This window comes from Neoarius graeffei, chromosome 3 (genome assembly GCF_027579695.1).
Source record: "Neoarius graeffei isolate fNeoGra1 chromosome 3, fNeoGra1.pri, whole genome shotgun sequence".
Lineage (NCBI taxonomy): Eukaryota > Metazoa > Chordata > Actinopteri > Siluriformes > Ariidae > Neoarius > Neoarius graeffei.
Window position 1 is genome coordinate 80752828 of NC_083571.1, and position 21731 is coordinate 80774558.

Below are 21731 nucleotides of genomic sequence, written 5' to 3' on the forward strand. Positions count from 1 at the left end.
GTCACTAAGGCAGTACCCTCTAAGGTACTCATTTGTCCTGTTTATATACTGCTTGGGACCATATATGTACCATTTTAGCCCTAAAAAGGTACATATAGTTACCTGGAAGTCCAATAATGAGCTCTAGGAGGTACAGTATCTTGCAAAAGTATTCATCCCCCTTGGTGTTTGTCCTGTTTTGTTGTATTACAAGCTGGAATTAAAATGGATTTTTGGGGGGTTAACACCATTTGATTTACACAACATGCCTACCACTTTAAAGGTACAAATTGCTGTTTTATTGTGACACAAACAATAATTAAGATGAAAAAACAGAAAATCTGGAGTGTGCATAGGTATTCATAGATTTCTGTTTTTTTTTCATCTTAATTATTGTTTGTGTCACAATAAAAAAAAAAAACTATTTGCATCTTTAAAGTTGTAGGCATGTTGTGTAAATCAAATGCTGCTAACCCCCCAAAAATCCATTTTAATTCCAGCTTGTAATGCGACAAAACAGGACAAACACCAAGGGGGATGAATACTTTTGCAAGACACTGTATATGAGTGTAGACTTGAGGGACTGAAATGGGCTCCTATTCTACCCCTATTTCTGACAGTGTACAGTGGGACAGCTGTATCGACTGACTTGCTCAAGCATACAAGTATTATCCCTAGAACTATCTACCCTGCTTATAGACAGCATTAATCACGAACACCTTCTTTCACTTTCACTTATTACTCGCTTTATTTAAATCCTGGCTTCTGTTAGTTTGTCTTGCCTTTTGTTTTATTTTCTATGCTGACACTCATTGTGTTCTTCACTTCTACTGTCTGGTGTTCATGCCTGGTTTTTTTTGTTGCTTTGAAGCTCCTGTTTAAATAAAACATTTCTGCACTTGCTTCCATCTCTGTGCATCAACCATGATAAAAAATATTAAGTGGAAATGTCAGAATCCCTTTCATTTGAGAGAGAGAGAGAGAGAGAGAGAGCGCACAAACTTTTATTACAAGATATTGTTATAATTGTTTTATTTTGTTATCAGTTATTGTTGTTGATGTTATATTGTGTGCAGTTTATAACTGAAACTTTATCATGTATATGTATGTATGTGGGCGGCACGGTGGTGTAGTGGTTAGCGCTGACGCCTCACAGCAAGAAGGTCCGGGTTCGAGCCCCGTGGCTGGCAAAGGCCTTTCTGTGTGGAGTTTGCATGTTCTCCCCGTGTCCGCGTGGGTTTCCTCCGGGTGCTCCGGTTTCCCCCACAGTCCAAAGACATGCAGGTTAGGTTAACTGGTGACTCTAAATTGACCGTAGGTGTGAATGTGAGTGTGAATGATTGTCTGTGTCTATGTGTCAGCCCTGTGATGACCTGATGACTTGTCCAGGGTGTACCCCGCCTTTCGCCCGTAGTCAGCTGGGATAGGCTCCAGCTTGCCTGCGACCCTGTAGAACAGGATAAAGTGGCTAGAGATAATGAGATGAGATGTATGTATGTATGTACACAAAAAATAAGCTTTATATATGGTTCACTCCAATCCGCAGTTTCGCGTTAGATCTTGGAATGTATCCCCCACTGATACAGTACGCACAATGCCAATGTTAAATATCTGCCAATGTTTGCTTGTTATTTTGAGTAAGGATGGGTGGATCATACCAAAGGATCAATACTTCCAGTCCTGATGGTTTAGGTTTGAGAATTGATCCTCATATTTAAAAAATCACAGCAGGTTGCTGAATGGAATTGTGGGTAATGTAGGAAACCAATAACCAAAGTGAAAATAGACCAGCATGTAAATGAAAGACGTAAAATTTAAAAAAAACAACCAACCAACCAACAAACAAACAAACAAACAAACAAACAAACTCAGAGCTTTGGCAATGGGAAGTCGGAACTTGGAGTTACAGAGTTTTCCATGCCTCCATGTTCATAATTTGTGAGCAACAAGCTAACCAACTGTGATGAGTGATATACTGTGTATTTTCCTCCTCAAAACAGTGAACTGTAAAATTAGTGTTATAGATTTAACAAGTAAATATGTCTGTATGCCAAATATTGAAGTGTTTATTTAATATTCAGGCGGTGAGCAGCCATGTTGATTTGATATCACTTGCTGAACTCAGGGTTGAGGAGACCATCCTGAATTCCCAAGTAGGAATTCCAAGTTAAGGGAGCATTTTATTTGTTTTTTTCTTATCAGACTTTGGAAATTACCAGTTATGGCCTTTTGTCAAATGCAGCATAAAATCCATTCTTAATACAGTAGCTAGGAGATGGAAAGGGGATATCAGTGTCTAAACTCAAGTGGCATTAAATTGCTGAATCAGCTCTAAATTAATTTGTCTCGTTCATTCGTAGATCTGCAGTAGGCTAACTGGTGTGTGGATAACTGACCTCTTGCTAAACATTTTCTCTTAAAAGAAATTGACCAACCAGGTGCTAGCATCTCTAAGGAGCTTCCACATAGCTCATATCCCAAAAGTGTTCACACATGGGGAGTGACGGTATTAGTAAAATGATCATGACTGTGCTCTACTCCTTGCAAAGGCTGTGGGTTAAAACAGACAACAAAACGGAAACTGAGTGCACCAACGGTTGTAAGAAAACCACACAGAATGGATTGAAGCAAGGCTGAGGGTTAACGTTAGGGTTAACTATATGTAGATTCACACAGCCTATCAGTGACAGTCATGTTATGTTAGTACATAGAGTGACACACCCTGTACATTTCATCTCATTTTGGGATAATTTTTCTAGCCTGTTTCAGTGACGCATCTGCTGCATGCCATCATTAGGTGTGTTACAGACTCAGGATAATGAAAGTGGACAGAATGGAATGTTTATCATTCATTCTTCCTATAAATGCATTTGGACAAGAAACTAAAAAAAAAAAAACATATTGTCTAATAAAAAATACATGTTACATGAACGGGCAGACCAGAGAACTATATGTTTTGTGGGGTTTTTGTGAACATTAATAAAGATCAGTGTCATCAGTATTATTGTACAACCCTGTTTGCTCAATTACACCTGAAAGACCTCAAGTGAGCAGTTCATGTGAGGAAACCCACCAACATCCCAGAGTTGAAGCTGTTCTGTACGGAGGAACGGGCTAAAATTCCTCCAAGCCGGTGTGCAGGACTGATCAACAGTTACCGCAAACGTTTAGTTGCAGTTATTGCTGCACAAGGGGGTCACACCAGATACTGAAAGCAAAGGTTCACATACTTTTGCCACTCACAGATATGTAATATTGGATCATTTTCCTCAATAAATTAGTTTAGTTTAGTTTATTTAGTTTAGTTTAGTTGAAACAGGGACCATGCACAAGAGTCATTGGTTACAAAAGTAAGAAGATGGCTTGCGCCAGATTATAGCTAAAAAGCTAATTTCCATCTGCAGTCCCTAGGCAGGTAAAACAAATACAAACAAAATACATGAGAATAAGAGCAGCCATAGGTGCACAAATGCATGTGCGCACACACACACACACACACACACACACACACACACACACACACACACACACACACAAACAATCAGTTAAGAATTAAGACATAAGATATATAATTGCAGCATTACATAATATGATTAATGTTGACAAGACTGGTTGCTCAAAATCCATTTTTTCACGCTCCTTGAGAAGGCCTTGAAATCAACAATACTTTTTAAGTCATTGGGGAGACTATTCCAAGCTCTGGTAGCTCTAAAAGAGAAGGCTGATTGAGCAAAGGCAGAGCGCCGATTTGGGAGGCTACAATCTCCCCTTCTGGTGGATCTTGTGGTTCTGCTCATCTGTTCAGAGCAGAGTTGAACAAATTTTCTCAGAGGTGGGGGTGCTGTATTATTAATGATTTTATGTATTAGACGCAGATCAGAGTACTGTATAAGGTTTTCAAGGCTAAGCATATTATACTTGCCAAGTATGGCACAGTGATGGTACTGAAATGGTCTTTTGTCTAAGACCTTCAGAGCCTGCTTGTACAGTGAAACAATGGATCTTAAGGCAGTCTTGTTGGCCTGAGACCAGCTTGATATACAGTAATGTAAATGAGACATAATCATTGCATTGACATACACACAATCATAGCAGCATCAACACTTAGAGAGGTACGGATGTGTCTAAAATTAGCTATGCTATACCTTATAGTATTACCAAGCTTTTTAATATGTTTTTTAAAAGAAAGAGTGAATAATAAATGAGCAAGTATAATATTTTTGTCTCATTTGTTTAACTGGGTTCTCTTTATCTACTTTTAGGACTTGTGTGAAAATCTGATGATGTTTTAGGTCCTATTTATGCAGAAATATAGAAAATTCTAAAGGGTTCACAAACTTTCAAGCACCACTGTAGATGATACTCATGAGCCCGAAAATGAAGCATGGGACACGCTACACATTCGTTAGACCTCACTATCATGCTCAAAGGACTACAACATGAGAGAAATATGAGGGGCATACACAATAAACTCTATCTTTAAAAGGCATCAGTACAAGATATATGGTAAGCGCGTCTACAGGAGCATACTCTTCATTAATTTCTTTATTTCTACATGAATTGTATGGATTGCTAGTTGCGATATCTTTTTCCATCTGGCATTCAATAGATGTTTTTTTCTTCTTGGGTAAATCTGGGGCTTGGAAATACAATTCTAAGGTCTGTTCCTTTTATTCATGCCACTGTTATCTTTGCATAAGCACAAAAAATTTTTGCATAAGCAAAAATCTGTTTTATGTTGTAATAATAATAATAATAATATATCTGTTTTGTATAGCGCTTTTCATGGTACTCAAAGATGCTTTACAGGAGGTTCAAAAATACACACACACACACACACACACACACACACACACACACACACACACACACACACACACACACACCAGATAAATAAGAAGGTGATCTGCAGGAAGGTGACGTGTCAAGTGTCATATGCAGTCTTGAACAGGTGGGTTTTGAGATGGCGCTTGAAGGAAAGTAGTGTATCGGAGTTACGGATGGCCAGGGGGAGGGAGTTCCAGAGGGTGGGGGCAGCGATGGCGAAGGCTCTGTCTCCGAGGGTCCGGTACTTGGACGTGGTGATGGGAGTGAGGAGGTTGGCATCTGCAGAGCGTAGTCGGCAGGTGGGGGAGTGGCGATGGAGGAGATCAGTCAGGTACGAGGGTGCAAGGTTGTTGAGGGCCTTGTAGGTGATGAGGAGGATCTTGAAGTGTACGCGTTGTTTTATGGGAAACCAGTGAAGTTGACGGAGGACAGGGGTGATATGTTCTCTGGAGGGAGAGCGGGTGAGCAGCTGGGCAGCAGAGTTTTGAACATATTGTAGTTTTTGAAGAACAGTAGAAGGAAGGCTATTGCAGTAGTCGAGTCTGGAGGTGATAAAGGCATGAATTAATGTCTCTGCAGCTGGGGTGGAAAGAGTGGGTCGCAGGCGTGCAATGTTTCGTAGGTGGAAAAAGGATGTTTTGGTTACATGATTAATGCGTAATTTGAATGAGAGTGCAGGATCCATGTAGATTCCAAGGTTTCTGACAAGGGGGGAGGGAATGACAGAGTGGCCATCGATACAGAGTGAGAAGTTCTGACAGGTGGGAAGGATGGATTTTGGGCCAAAGATGATGATCTCAGTTTTATTGCTGTTTAGTTTGAGGAAGTTGTGGTTCATCCAGGTTTTAATGTCAGTAAGGCAGTGAGTGAGGGTGGAGAGGATGGCAAGGGAGATGGTTTTAGTGGTGATGTAAAGCTGGTTGTAGAATGCACCCATTCAAAACTGCTTTAAGTAGTAAGATATTTTGATACAGTGGTGTAACATAATTTCATATAGTCCAATTTCTATTTGCTAGTCAAATATTTTTTCTGGAACAGGCGGGGCTTCATTCTCATCCAAAACCTTCGTGTCTTGTTCAACAGGAGCTTCTTCGATGCTTTTCTGACTTTTGGTATTCCTGTTCACCACTGCATAGATAGCAGTCCTGTCTGTGTTAATTACTGACTGGCCATCCTGGACAGCTGGGAGAGGTGGGAAAATAAATCTCAACTCCTGTGCCTTATTGCTGTCTGTCACAGGAAGGAATGTGGCTAAGTCACAAGTATTAGCAGTCTCTGTCCATTCTGTCACCATATGGTAGGGACTTTCGCTCTCCCATTGGTTCTCATGGGTTTCATCATAGAGGGAGGGTGATGAAGGTCCACTGACACTTACATTGTCTATACAGGCATAGGGATGCTCATCACTGACTGCCCCACTAAACCCACTGTTCATATTTGGTGGATCTTCAGGTGGAGGAGTTTTGACTGTCTTAGGTTGCTGTCCTGAAGAGGATGCCATTGGAGGTTCTACCTGGAATGTGGTCAAACAGAAAATTGGTGGAACTGGTGGAAGAGCAGGAAGTCCTGGAGACACTGAACCTGTAGATCCGACAGAGAATGTAGGGGTATCTGGAATCCTGGGTGTCATTTGTTGGCTAAAACAACTGTCTGATTTAGCTGTAAAGGAAAAGGTCCTGGTTTAGTGAGTGCTCCATAAATGATCATCAAATAAGCTGTTAAAAACAAAACAGCATGAATGCAAAGGAAACTGTTCCATTTATAAGGTACAGTGTCTTGCAAAAGTATTCATCCACCTTTGTGTTTGTCCTGTTTTGTCCCATTACAAGTTAGAATTAAAATGGATGTTTGGGGGGGTTAGCACCATTTGATATACACAACATGTTTACCACTTTAAAAGGTGAAAATTGTTGTTTTATTGGGACACAAACAATAATTAAGATGAAAAAACAGAAATACGGAGTGTGCATAGGTATTCACCCCCCAAAGCCAATACTTTGTAGAGCCACCTTTTGCTGCAATTACAGCTGCAAGTCTCTTGGAGTATGTCTCTATTAGCTTAGCACATCTAGCCACTGGGATTTTTGCCCATTCCTCAAGGCAAAACTGCTCCAACTCTTACAAGTTAGATGGGTTGTGTTGGTGTACAGCAATCTTCAAGTTATGCCACAGATTCTCAATTGGATCAAGGTCTGGGCTTTGACAAGGTTATTCCAAGATATTTAAATGTTTCCCTTTAAACCACTCCAGTGTAGCTTTAGCAGTATGTTTAGGGTCATTGTCCTGCTGGAATGTGAACCTTCATTCCAGTCTCAAACCTCTGGCTGACTCAAACAGGTTTTCCTCCAGAATTGCCCTGTATTTAGTGCCATCCATCTTTCCTTCAGTCCTGACCAGCTTTCCTGTTCCTGCAGATGAAAAATATCCCCACAACATGATGCTGCCACAACCATGTTTCACTGTAGGAACGGTATTGTCAGGGTGTTGGTTTTATGCCATACATGGCGTTTCCCATGATGGCCAAAAAGATTAATTTTAGTCTCATCTGACCAAAGAATCTTCTTCCATGTGTTTGGGGAGTCTGCCACATGCTGTTGGGCAAACTCCAAAAATGTTTTCTTAAGCAATGGCTTTTTTCTGGCCACTCTTCCATAAAGCCCCGCTATGTGGAGTGTACGGCTTAAAGTGGTCCTATGGACAGATACTCCCATCTCAGCTGTGGATCTTTGCGACTCCTTCAGTGTTATCTTTGGTGTCTTTGTTGCATCTCTGATTAATGCCCTCCTTGCCCGGTCTGTGAGTTTTGGTGGGCGGCCTTGTCTTGTCAGGGTTGTAGTGGTGCCAGATTCTTTCCATTTTGCTATAATGGATTTAATGGTGCTCTGTGGAATATTCAAAGTTTGAGATATTTTTTTAACCCAACCCTGATCTATACGTACTTCTCCACAACTTTGTCTCTGACCTGTTTGGAGTGCTCCTTGGTTTTCATGTTGCTTGGTTAGTAGTGTAGCAGAGTCAGGGTCCTTCCAAAACAGGTTGATTTATACAAACATCATGTGACAGATCATGTGACACTTTGATTGCATACAGGTAGATCTTAATCAACTAATTATGTGACGTATGAAGTGAATTGTTTGGAACAGCTCTTATTCAGGGGTTTCATATGAAATAGGGTGAATACCTATGCACACTCCAGATTTCTGGGTTTTTTTTTCCATCTTAATTATTGTTTGTGTCACAATAAAACAACTATTTGCACCTTTAAAGTGGTAGGCATGTTGTGTAAATCAAATGGTGCTAACCCCCACCAAAATCCATTTTAATTCCAGCTTGTAATGAGACAAAACAGGACAAACACTAAGGGATGAATACTTTTGCAAGACACTGTATGAATCAAAAAAATTTTCATATGCTCTATTTAAATGCTGCCACATGCAAATGTGTGGATACACATTGCCTGGCCAAAAAGAAGTGGCTGTTTGGCCACTCTGGAATAGAGTCAAGATTCACTTAAGAACAATGATCAGTGCATGTTTAATGTATAACACATCATGTGTAAAAATAGCTCAAAAGCAGGAAGACAAACCATCCACATTTTCCATGTTTCTATTTGTGCTCCAGTGATCTTCAGGATTCACCTACAAAAAGATGAACAGACATGTTTATGACTTTGTTACATTATGCAATTTGCCTCAAATTACTCCAGGAAATTACTGAAGCAGTGACTCAGACATTTCCTGTACCAAATCATTACATTCAGCAAATTACGACATTATAAGCATTCTGGTTGCTTCCTGTTATTACAAATAATGCAAACTTGTCACCTGATCATCATACCCATATATGCTTATTGAACATTCCATTCCAGATGTAGTCCCCTTTGCTGTTTTAATAACCTTCACTCTTTTGCGAAGTCTTTCCACTATATTTTGGAGTGTGGCTGTGGAGATTTGTGTTCATTCAGTAACAAGAGCATGAGTGAGATCAGGTACTGATGTTGGTGAGGAGGTCTGGGGTGCAGCTGATGTTCCAGTTCATCACAAAGGTGTTCAGTGGGGTTGAAGTCAGGGCTCTGAGCAGGGCACTTGAATTCTTCCACACCAACCTTGACAAACGATGTCTTCACTGAGCTCACTTTGTGTACTCAGGCATTGTCATGCTGGAACAGGTTTGGGTCTCTTATATAAACTTTCCACCAACACAAATTAGGTGCTTATTCTGACCTGATGCTGCTGGTTCAGATTCGTTTCAACTTGCGAACCATCGAAGCACCGGTTTACATTTCCATGGGCTAGAGAACCACCATAAGGCCATGTCATTATGTCACTGTATACATCTGTAAATGTCTGCTTTCCCAGCAATGCCAAGGACAACAACAATAATGGTGGATTACATCGTCTCATTACAAGTGTTGCTCCTCGTTTTGCAAGACTATACTGGCATCCAAGGTTATGTTAAAACATAAAAAGACTTTCTAGACTTTCTTGAAAGGTGGCACGGTGGTGCAGTGGTTAACGTTGTTGCCTCACAGCAAGAAGGTTCCAGGTTTGAACCTCACAGCCGACAGGGGCCTTTCTGTGTGGAGTTTGTATGTTGTCCATGTGGGTGTGTTCTGGTTTTCCCCACAGTTCAAAAACATGCAGATTGGGGGGGCACTGTAATTGGTGCAAGCTATTGTGGTTTCCTAGCCATAATGTATGTACACACACACATACACAACCCCGATTCCAAAAAAGTTGGGATAAAGTACAAATTGTAAATAAAAATGGAATGCAATAATTTACAAATCTCAAAAACTGATATTGTATTCACAATAGAATGTAGACAACATACCAAATGTCAAAAGTGAGACATTTTGAAATTTCATGCCAAATATTGGCTCATTTGAAATTTCATGACAGCAACACATCTCAAAAAAGTTGGGACGGGGCAATAAAAGGCTGGAAAAGTTAAAGGTACAAAAAAGGAACAGCTGGAGGACCAAATTGCAACTCATTAGGTCAATTGGCAATAGGTCATTAACATGACTGGGTATAAAAAGAGCATCTTGGAGCGGCAGCGGCTCTCAGATGTAAAGATGGGAAGAGGATCACCAATCCCCCTAATTCTGCGCTGACAAATAGTGGAGCAATATCAGAAAGGAGTTTGACAGTGTAAAATTGCAAAGAGTTTGAACATATCATCATCTACAGTGCATAATATCATCAAAAGATTCAGAGAATCTGGAAGAATCTCTGTGCGTAAGGGTCAAGGCCGGAAAACCATACTGGGTGCCCGTGATCTTCGGGCCCTTAGACGGCACTGCATCACATACAGGCATGCTTCTGTATTGGAAATCACAAAATGGGCTCAGGAATATTTCCAGAGAACATTATCTGTGAACACAATTCACCGTGCCATCCGCCGTTGCCAGCTAAAACTCTATAGTTCAAAGAAGAAGCCGTATCTAAACATGATCCAGAAGTGCAGACGTCTTCTCTGGGCCAAGGCTCATTTAAAATGGACTGTGGCAAAGTGGAAAACTGTTCTGTGGTCAGACGAATCAAAATTTGAAGTTCTTTATGGAAATCAGGGACGCCGTGTCATTCGGACTAAAGAGGAGAAGGACGACCCAAGTTGTTATCAGCGCTCAGTTCAGAAGCCTGCATCTCTGATGGTATGGGGTTGCATTAGTGCGTGTGACATGGGCAGCTTACACATCTGGAAAGACACCATCAATGCTGAAAGGTATATCCAGGTTCTAGAGCAACATATGCTCCCATCCAGACGACGTCTCTTTCAGGGAAGACCTTGCATTTTCCAACATGACAATGCCAAACCACATACTGCATCAATTACAGCATCATGGCTGCGTAGAAGAAGGGTCCGGGTACTGAACTGGCCAGCCTGCAGTCCAGATCTTTCACCCATAAAAAACATTTGGTGCATCATAAAATGGAATATACGACAAAAAAGACCTAAGACAGTTGAGCAACTATAATCCTACATTAGACAAGAATGGGTTAACATTCCTATCCCTAAGCTTGAGCAACTGGTCTCCTCAGTTCCCAGATGTTGACAGACTGTTGTAAAGAGAAAAGGGGATGTCTCACAGTGGTAAACATGGCCTTGTCTCAACTTTTTTGAGATGTGTTGTTGTCATGAAATTTAAAATCACCTAATTTTTCTCTTTAAATGATACATTTTCTCAGTTTAAACATTTGATATGTCATCTATGCTCTATTCTGAATAAAATATGGATTTCTGAAACTTCCACATCATTGCATTCCGTTTTTATTTACAATTTGTACTTTGCCCCAACTTTTTTGGAATCGGGGTTGTATATATCTTTCAGTCTAGTTCAGCAACTACAATCATGGGGAAGCCTGCTGACTTCATGTTGTCCTAGTTGTCAAGAAGGCGATCATCACAGAAGATCATTGCTGAAAAGGCTGGCTGGAAAATGTGCACAGGCAAGAGGGATGACAACAGCCTTGAGAGTATTGTCAAGAAAAGTTGATTGAAGAACTTAGGAGAGCTTTACAAGGAGTGACTTAAGGTTATTGTCAGTGCATCAAGAGCCACCACACACAGATGTCTTCAGGAAAGGGGCTACAACTGTCGCATTCCTAATATCAAGTCACTACTGAACCAGAGACAACATCACAAGTGTCTTACCTGGGCTAAGGAGAGAAAGAACTTGACTGTTGCTCAGTGGTCCAAAGTCCTCTTTTCAGATGAAAGTAAATTTTGCATTTAATTTGGAAATCAAGGTCCTAGCGTGTGGAGGAAGAGTGGAGAGGCACAGAAGCCAAGGTGTCTGAAGTCCAGTGTAAAGTTTCTGCAGTCTGTGAATATTTTGGGATGCCATGTCATCTGCTGGTGTCGGTCCACTGTGTTTTATCAAGTCCAAAGTCAACGCAGCCATCTATCAGGAGATTTTAGAGCACTTTATGCTTCCATCTGCTGACAAGCTTTATGGAGATGCCAATTTCCTTTTTCAGCAGGACTTAGCACCTGCCCACAGTGCCAAAACTACTACTAAATGGTTTGTTGACCATGATATTACTGTGCTTGATTGGCCAGCCAACTCACCTGACCTGAACCCCCCAGATAATCTATGGGGTATTATCAAAAGGAAGATGAGAAACATCCCATCCATAAATACAGATTAACTGAAGGCCGCTATCAAAGCCACCTGGGCGTCAATAACACCTCAGCAATGCCACAGGCTGATTGCCTCCATTCTACACAGCATTGATGCAGTTATTTGTGGTAAAGGAGCCCCAACCAAGTACTGAATGTATAAACAAACATACTTTTCAGAAGTTGTACATTTCTGGATTGTAAATCCTTTTTTGATTGATCTTTGGAAATATTCTAATACTCTGAGATACTGTATTTCCGATTTTCATGACCTATAAGCCATAATCATCAAATTAAAACAAAAAACAAGGCACACACACAACCCCGATTCCAAAAAAGTTGGGACAAAGTACAAATTGTAAATAAAAACGGAATGCAATGATGTGGAAGTTTCAAAATTCCATATTTTATTCAGAATAGAACATAGATGACGTATTAAATGTTTAAACTGAGAAAATGTATCATTTAAAGAGAAACATTAGGTGATTTTTAAATTTCATGACAACAACACATCTCAAAAAAGTTGGGACAAGGCCATGTTTACCACTGTGAGACATCCCCTTTTCTCTTTACAACAGTCTGTAAACGTCTGGGGACTGAGGAGACAAGTTGCTCAAGCTTAGGGATAGGAATGTTAACCCATTCTTGTCTAATGTAGGATTCTAGTTGTTCAACTGTCTTAGGTCTTTTTTGTCGTATCTTCCGTTTTATGATGCGCCAAATGTTTTCTATGGGTGAAAGATCTGGACTGCAGGCTGGCCAGTTCAGTACCCGGACCCTTCTTCTACGCAGCCATGATGCTGTAATTGATGCAGTATGTGGTTTGGCATTTTCATGTTGGAAAATGCAAGGTCTTCCCTGAAAGAGACATCGTCTGGATGGGAGCATATGTTGCTCTAGAACCTGGATATACCTTTCAGTCAGCATTGATGGTGTCTTTCCAGATGTGTAAGCTGCCCATGACACACGCACTAGTGCAACCCCATACCATCAGAGATGCAGGCTTCTGAACTGAGCGCTGATAACAACTTGGGTCGTCCTTCTCCTCTTTATGACACGGCGTCCCTGATTTCCATAAAGAACTTCAAATTTTGATTCGTCTGACCACAGAACAGTTTTCCACTTTGCCACAGTCCATTTTAAATGAGCCTTGGCCCAGAGAAGACGTCTGCACTTCTGGATCATGTTTAGATACGGCTTCTTCTTTGAACTATAGAGTTTTAGCTGGCAACGGCGGATGGCATGGTGAATTGTGTTCACAGATAATGTTCTCTGGAAATATTCCTGAGCCCATTTTGTGATTTCCAATACAGAAGCATGCCTGTATGTGATGCAGTGCCGTCTAAGGGCTCGAAGATCACGGGCACCCAGTATGGTTTTCCGGCCTTGACCCTTATGCACAGAGATTCTTCCAGATTCTCTGAATCTTTTGATGATATTATGCACTGTAGATGATGATATGTTCAAACTCTTTGCAATTTTACACTGTCGAGCTCCTTTCTGATATTACTCCACTATTTGTCGGCGCAGAATTAGGGGGATTGGTGATCCTCTTCCCATCTTTACTTTTGATTGCCGCTGCCACTCCAAGATGCTCTTTTTATACCCAGTCATGTTAATGACCTATTGCCAATTGACCTAATGAGTTGCAATTTGGTCCTCCAGCTGTTCCTTTTTTGTACCTTTAACTTTTCCAGCCTCTTATTGCCCCTGTCCCAACTTTTTTGAGATGTGTTGCTGTCATGAAATTTCAAAATGTCTCACTTTCGACATTTGATATGTTGTCTATGTTCTATTGTGTATACAATATCAGTTTTTGAGATTTGTAAATTATTGCATTCTGTTTTTATTTACAATTTGTACTTTGTTCCAACTTTTTTGGAATCGGGGTTGTATATACAATGCATTATATAAACACAAGATTTACAGCATTTACACTTACAGTCAGTGAAAGAGATGAAGGTATGGCTTTCTCCTCTGGACACTCTGGAGTCGCACTAGAGTTGATATTTAATTATAGACAGCTTCAGTAGTTTTACTGGCAAAAAGTAATGTTTAATGACTGTCTGGAACTAAAAAGCATACCTTCTTGACAAACAAGAATAGTAAAATGGAGGGATGAAAAGAAAGAAAAAGGATCCATAGAAAAGTTGTACTGTATTTATGTAAGGTACGACAACCTGATGACATTTACCAACTTTGGTGGGCCTTGTTTTTAATCTCTAGAAGCAGTTAGTCCTTGAAAAATGAACTGAAGCCAATGGGAGGAAACATGAAGGATGGCAAAACAAAAAGTGAGAGATAGTAATAGAGGTATGAAAAGAGGTGGAGTGCTTTGTAGCATTGCCCAAAACATGTCAAGCAAGTTTGGTAGTATTATTTCAAAAATTGACTATATAGGAGTAGTTTGAAAAATTTCCCATTCAAAGTCTATGGGGAAAAATGGACCGATAGCAGAATTAAAAAAGAGATGGAGTGGGTGGTATACTGAAATGAAAAGGCAGTAATTTAGCCTTAGTGGCATTTACAAGACCTATGCAACAAAGTTTGAAGAAAGCTTTTTATGTTAAGTGGTTCAAGCTGAATTAATAACACAAAATCACTTACAGTAATAATAATAATAATAATAATAATAATAATAATAATAATAATAATAATAATTGCTGGGAGTACACGCAAAGAGAATAAACAACATTCAGCAATCAGCCCTGTTAGGATTGGAGCACATCCTGAGGAAATACCTGTCCGTCCCAATCTACTGGTACTAGACAGATGGCAGAGACCAACTACCGACATGTCATGATATAACCAATAATAATAATAATAATAATAATAATAATAATAGGTATAGCAATATAGAATTTTTTTATTCAATCTTTATTTCATAAAAAATAATAAACTTCAAATAACTATAATATAAATGTACAGAATGATTTCTATAATTGTTCAAAGTTACACACAGGGTTTAGAAATATAGTATTTTGTATGAACTATAATTAATAAAATGCAAATCTCTGTCATGAGTCAACTTTCACAAGCTGATGGATTGCTCAGTGTGATAGACAACTAAAAATCGGTCTCCCTGATGAGGGAAACATTACCTGAAACAGGTGGTGCAGAGTGTGTAGAGTGCAATGTAGACAATGAGGAACAGGATGGAGATAATCGTGATGTCTAAGGAGGAAGTGTGGCCTGACATCAAACCCAGGTCTGCAGCCATAGCACTCCATGCAGGCCCTTATATAACTACATACAGTATTAACAAAATCAAGATAAATTAAACAACTTTACACTCAGTCAATATCAATGGTATAAATAAGATCTAGTAGAAACAGGCTCTTATTAAAAAAAAAACTCAAAGGCAATAAAAATTAATTAATTCATAAATTATAATGCTGAAGATAATATGTCCATAAGTATACTGTATATGTGAAAATGTGCACTTGAGCTTACAAAACTGTTGTAGCATATGGCTTGTCAGTAAGTAGTTACGCTATGTGAACAGCAATGCTAGTCCTGTTGTAAAGTATGGCATTATCTTGTGTATAATACTCAGTAATTACTATTAATTATACAGTAACTACAGTGAAACTAATCAGGAAAGGTATGTACAGTCGTTAGAAGAATAAGGAAGGATTTAGCATGTTTAATGCATTGGTGAATTGTACTGACATTATATAATGCATTGGTCAACACAAATGTTGACAAAGTATCAAAGTTAAAAATAAATCCGCATAAATTAGAAAATACAGTGGATTCAGAAAGTATTCGGACCCCTTTACTTCTTGCACACTTTACTGTGCTGTGGATTTGATTCTGAACAGATATAAGTTAGACTTTAATTACTTAGTTGTCTTGACTAATTGAAACTTTTTCTGAGTTGAAACAAAGATAATCGTCAAACTGAGTTAACTTGCATTTCCAAGTTAAACCAATTTGAAATGTTTTATAGTGTATTCAATAATCTGTTGAAGCCCCCTTTGGCAGCAATTACAGCTGCAAGTCTTCTTGGATGTGTCTCTACTATCTTTGCTCACCAGGATTTGGGCAGTGTATCCATTTCTTCATGGCAGATAATCTCAGGCTTGGTCAGATTGGATGACTAGCATCTGAACTGACATCTTTCGGTTTCTCCACAGATGTTTGATAGGATTTAAGTCTGGGCTTTGGCTGGGTTATTCAAGGACATTCAGAGACTTGCCCTAAAGCCACTCCAGGGTTGTTTTGGTTTTATGCTTCAGATTATTGTCCTGTTGAAAGGTGAACTGTCACCCCAGTCTGAGTTTGCATGCACTCTGGAACAAGTATTCTTCAACGATGTTCCTGTTACCAGTCTAGCTGTCCCTGCCACTGAAAAGCACCCTTCACAGCATAATGCTGCCACCACCATGCTTCACAGTAGGGATAGTATTAGCCAGGTAATATGCAGTGCCTATTTTTTTTTTTGCCAGTTTTAATTCTTGCTGTTCTGCCCAAAGAGTTCAATTTCCATCTAATCAGACCAGAGAATCTTTTTCCATATGTTGCCGCATGAGTCCTTTATACTGTCATATGCCTTTAATTCAACAGTGGCTTTCATCTTGCCACTCTGCCATGAAAGCCTGATTTATGGTGTACTGCAGAGATGGTTGTCCATCAAACAGGTTCTTCCATCTCTGCACAGGACTTTTGGAGCTATTTTAGCATGACCTTGCCCTAATCTATGACTTGCCCCAATTTGTGGCGATCCACAGATAGTTCCTTTGACTTCATGGCTTGATTTTTGTCAGTGTGTGTGTGCCTGGTGTGTGCCTTTCCAAACTATGTCCAATCAATTCAGATTGCAACAGGTGGACTTCAATTTATGAGACATATCTCAAAGATAACTAAAGCAAACAGGATGCAGATGACCATAATTTGGAATGCCACAGCAAAGGCTCTGAATACTTCTGTGAATAAGAGATTTAAGTTTTTGATTTTTAATTAATTTCCAAAAGTCTCTAAAATTATGTTTATACATTATCAGTAATTATGGGTAATTAAGTGTAGATTATTCTGAATTTTGCTGCTTACTAACAGCAAATATGCTAATATGGTGGATATTGGTCATTATGGAGTTAGTTTTACTCACTAATAGAGTTATACTTTTCTGTTGTGTTTACCATATTGTGTGTTGTAGAGTTCAGAGTCTTTTGTACAGTCTGTTGTCTTTATTCATTCTACTGTCGTTGTGATACTTATTCTCGTTGCCCCGTGTTTCATTGTACCTAAAGTTATACCTGTATGTGGTGAGAAGAATGGTGAAAAATTCTATATGATTTGATTCGAGTTGACTTCTCATCTCATCTCATCTCATCTCATCTCATCTCATCTCATCTCATCTCATCTCATTATCTCTAGCAACTTTATCCTGTTCTACAGGGTTGCAGGCAAGCTGGAGCCTATCCCAGCTGACTATAGAGAGACCCTGGTCTCTCTTGTAAAAGAGATCTTTGATCTCAATGGGACAAACCTGGTTAAATAAAGGTTATAAAATAAAATAAATATGGGCGAGAGGTGGGGTACACCTTGGACAAGTTGCCAGGTCATCGCAGGGCTGACACATAGACACAAACAACCATTCACACTCACATTCACACCTACGGTCAATTTAGAGTCACCAGTTAACCTAACCTGCATGTCTTTGGACTGTGGGGGAAACCGGAGCACCTGGAGGAAACCCACACGGACACGGGGAGAACATGCAAACTCCACACAGAAAGGCCCTCGTCGGCCACGGGGCTCGAACCCGGACCTTCTTGCTGTGAGGCGACAGTGCTAACCACTACGCCACCGGGCCGCCCCTATTATTATTATTATTATTATTATTATTATTATTACTACATTTTTTGTATATTACTGCTGAAGTTCATGGTTTGTTCATGTTAACTAATGTGCTAAATAATATCAATTAAAGGAACATTATTATTTAACAATTATTCCATGAAATCGAGTCATACATGAGCTGATAGCCGATGAGGTGCATAGTGCCAAGTTGGCTATAAGCCATGTATGATGAGATTGAGTGGAATAACTGTTTTATTTTACCCACATTCACTGGATTTTGTTAAGAGCATTTTTGTTTTTATTTTTTGCAAATTCGATAAATAAAAACTTTATACAAAATATCTGACAAAATCATTTCCACACAGAATGTAAACAAACCGGTGAAATGACAGGAGCAATTTGTGGAAAATGCTATAATAATTCTTGAAAAATAAAAAAGATACGTTCTTACCATCAAATACTTTTATTCCATATTTTGTTGCTTTTTTTGTATTTTTGGGGGGTTTTGTTTTCGAGTAGAATCATCGGTTGGTTCGGCAACATGCTCCGCCATTTTGTTTTTCTCTACTCATGGTGTATGAGCTGATAGCCTAGGAGTAGAGTAACCAACCAGAGTGGGCGATTGCTCATATCCAGTGAATGTGGATAGAATAAAAAGCGATATCCTTTTATGATGCATAATTTTTTCTTTCATTCATAACATTTATAGTTGTGTGCATCTGAAATTTACCATATTTAAAGGAAAACAAATGACTTGTGTGTATGGTAAGCTTCATAAAATGATTTACAGGATTTAGCTGACTAATCCCTAGGGTTTGTATTAACATGTAGGGTGTTAACACATTCAAAGTTAATTTGTGTCCAACTGGATGTACAGTAACAGTCAAAAGTTAGGACACACCTTCTAATTCAATGTTGTTGCTGTTGTTTTTTTATTGATTAAAAAACACTTCGTGTCTTAAAGTAATGATGGATGTCGTTTCTCTTTACTTAATTGAGCGGTTCTTGACATAATATGGATTACTACAGTTGTGGAATAGGGCTATTTACTGTATTTTTATTATTTACTATTTATTATTTGATCTCAAACACATTAAGAAGGCACGAAATTGCACTAATTACATTTTGACGAGGCACTCCTGTTAATTGAAAAGTATTCCAGGTGACTAGCTCATGAAGCTGGTTAAGATAATGCCAATAGAGGACTCCCTAAAGTGAATGATGCATGAAATGGAATGACGAATGACAGGTAGTAAATTTGAACAATAAATGGTCCCTTGTCATTCAGATTCTTACAAATGGAATAACGATTGAAATCTTTAGTTTTAGACCTCCCTAGGATAAGATAAGTGGGTGCTTGGTGGGATATCAGCTTTTACAAATGGAATGACAGGGTTTCTATATGTATTGACTTACTTTGAGCTAATCTTGTCAGTGATATCACCTTTTACAAATGGAATGATAAGGTTTCTAGGTGGAATGACATACTTTGAGGCAATGTTATCAGTGATATCAAATTAACAAATGGAATGACATTGTTTCTAGGGTTAGGGTTAGGTTATAGGTGATATCACTGATAACATTGCCTCAAAGTATATCATTCCACCTAAAAACACTGTCATTCCATTTTAAAAGGGGATATCACTGATAACATTAGCTTAAAGTATGTCATTCCACCTGGAAACGCTGTCATTCCATTTGTAAAAGGTGATATCACTGATAACATAACCTAAAAGTATGTCATTCCACTTAGAAACAATGTCATTCCATTTCATGAGCTGAAAGCATGTCATTCCACCTACATTTCAATCGTTATTCCATTTATAAGAATCTGAATGACAAGGGACCATTTATTGTTCAAATCACTAGCTGTCATTCGTCGTTCCATTTCATGCGTCATTCACTTTAGGGAGTCCCTGCCAATAGTGTGTAAAGTGTCATCAAGGCTACTTTGAAGAATCTAAAATATGAAACTTTAACACTTTTTTTGGTTTACCACATAATTCCTTATATGCTCCATGTGTTATTTCATAGTTTTGGTGTCTTCAGTATACTATACATTCCAACAGGAAGACAACCCTCTCACATTCCAAGTCACACCTCTGATTTATGTGAACACAAAGAGAAAGACGCATGTCAGGTGTGTTCATAGAAAACGACATGTAGGAATAAATGTAATAAGAAAGCCAGTTTCAATGTGCCTCTATTTTTGCTACTCACTCAGATGTCACATTTTGAGAAATGGTACATTCATATATATTGTATTAGTTTTGTATTAGGATGTGTTAGTTGACAGACAAGGACATGAATTATATTAATCTGTTTTCACTCTAGCCAGCTCTCAGAGCATATCTTACACATTTAACATTTCTTGGTTCAGTTTGGTGTATATATTACTGAACAGCGACAAAACTAAACAATATCCTTGAATTGATCTGAAAATTGTGTCTTACCCATAGCCTCTGTGACATCAAGATTAGCTTCGGCTGTCACTGCCACCACCCTGTGTGACTTGTCTGTCAATGTTTTGGCTGTATATGTTTTCTTCCCAGATTGCAAAGTCAGTCCTACTTCACCACTCCTACCTGTTTGTTGTGTAATCCTTCAGTTTCTTTCATCTACATATCTAATCATTTCATTTGATTCGGTTATCGAGACAGGTGTTAGAAAAGGGTTTTACAGTTCCTAGTTGCTTTTACTTAAAACAGTGTTTCACAGTTATGGGAATAATTTAACGACTCATGTGCTACACAGCATGTTTTTCCTGCTCCTAAGATACCTGTCTCAACAACACATCATGTCATATCAATTTGTTCATGGATTTAAAAGTAAAATTTGCACTCCAGGGGATTTGACACTGAGTCACACTGAAAGTGACGAAAGACCATTTGATGGTAAACATGGACATAATAAATACAAAATGTAAGAATTAATGCACAAATTCATTTCCTTTGTTTCTCATGCCTGCCTAGGTTGTGTTTTTGATGTCATTTTACCAGTCATCATGACATCATATTTGAAATAAAATCCTGATGCCCGGGCGGCACGGTGGTGTAGTGGTTAGCGCTGTCGCCTCATAGCAAGAAGGTCCGGGTTCGAGCCCTGTGGCCGGCGAGGGCCTTTCTGTGTGGAGTTTGCATGTTCTCCCCGTGTCTGTGTGGGTTTCCTCCGGGTGCTCCGGTTTCCCCCACAGTCCAAAGACATGCAGGTTAGGTTAACTGGTGACTCTAAATTGACCGTAGGTGTGAATGTGAGTGTGAATGGTTGTCTGTGTCTATGTGTCAGCCCTGTGATGACCTGGCGACTTGTCCAGGGTGTACCCCGCCTTTCGCCCGTAGTCAGCTGGGATAGGCTCCAGCTTGCCTGCGACCCTGTAGAACAGGATAAAGTGGCTAGAGATAATGAGATGAGATGAGATGCGATCCTGATGCCCTCTAGTGGATCATACAGATGTTGTTACACACCATTTTTTATACTTTTGCTGCATTCGACTTACTTCATAAGTAGGATTGCAGCTTCAAAGTGGGGGGAAAAAACACAGACACCTCCATTTTCATCTTCTGTTAGTAACAATCTAACCAGCTATCTGTGATGAGTGATATACATTTTCCTCCTCAAAACAGTGACATGTTACAGAATCAAGAATTGACAAGTGAATACCTGTATATCTATATACAGTGCTCAGTGTAAATGAGTACATCCCCTTTGAAAAGTAACATTTTAAACAATATCTCAATGAACACAATTTTCAAAATGTTGACAAGACAAAGTTTAATCTAACATCTGTTTAACTTATAACGTGAAACTAAGGTTAATAATATAACTTAGATTACACATTTTTTCAGTTTTACTCAAATTAGGGTGGTGCAAAAATGAGTACACCCCACAACAAAAACTACTACATCTAGTACTTTGTACGGCCTCCATGATTTTTAATGACAGCACCAAGTCTTCTAGGCATGGAATGAACAAGTTGGCGACATTTTGCAACATCA

General features: G+C 39.2%; 1 protein-coding gene across 2 annotated transcripts; it reads right to left on the minus strand.

Annotated features, from left to right (window-relative positions):
• Positions 1-3256: 3256 nt before the first annotated feature.
• On the minus strand, positions 3257-20359 carry LOC132883614 (uncharacterized). Of its 2 annotated transcripts, XM_060917449.1 has the most exons (5): positions 20190-20359; positions 15033-15177; positions 13874-13928; positions 8393-8444; positions 3257-6465 (listed from the first exon to the last, which is right to left on the minus strand). In XM_060917449.1, exons 2-5 carry the CDS (start codon positions 15149-15151, stop codon positions 5819-5821), a joined length of 873 nt encoding a protein of 290 aa, XP_060773432.1. In that variant the 5' UTR covers positions 15152-15177; positions 20190-20359; the 3' UTR covers positions 3257-5818. The 2 variants fall into 2 exon arrangements, with proteins under 2 accessions (XP_060773432.1, XP_060773433.1); XM_060917450.1 differs by lacking the exons at positions 8393-8444; positions 13874-13928 and having other exon boundaries at positions 20190-20355.
• Positions 20360-21731: the final 1372 nt, after the last annotated feature.

Excerpts from the sequence above, each read along its gene's own strand:
- LOC132883614 (XM_060917449.1), bottom strand. The coding sequence starts at position 15,151 with ATGGCTGCAGACCTGGGTTTGATGTCAGGCCACACTTCCTCCTTAGAC. Across the intron at positions 13,929-15,032 it reads CTCTGCACCACCTGTTTCAG|TGCGACTCCAGAGTGTCCAG; the intron begins GTAATGTTTCCC and ends TATCAACTCTAG. Across the intron at positions 8,445-13,873 it reads CTTCATCTCTTTCACTGACT|GTGAATCCTGAAGATCACTG; the intron begins GTAAGTGTAAAT and ends ATCTTTTTGTAG.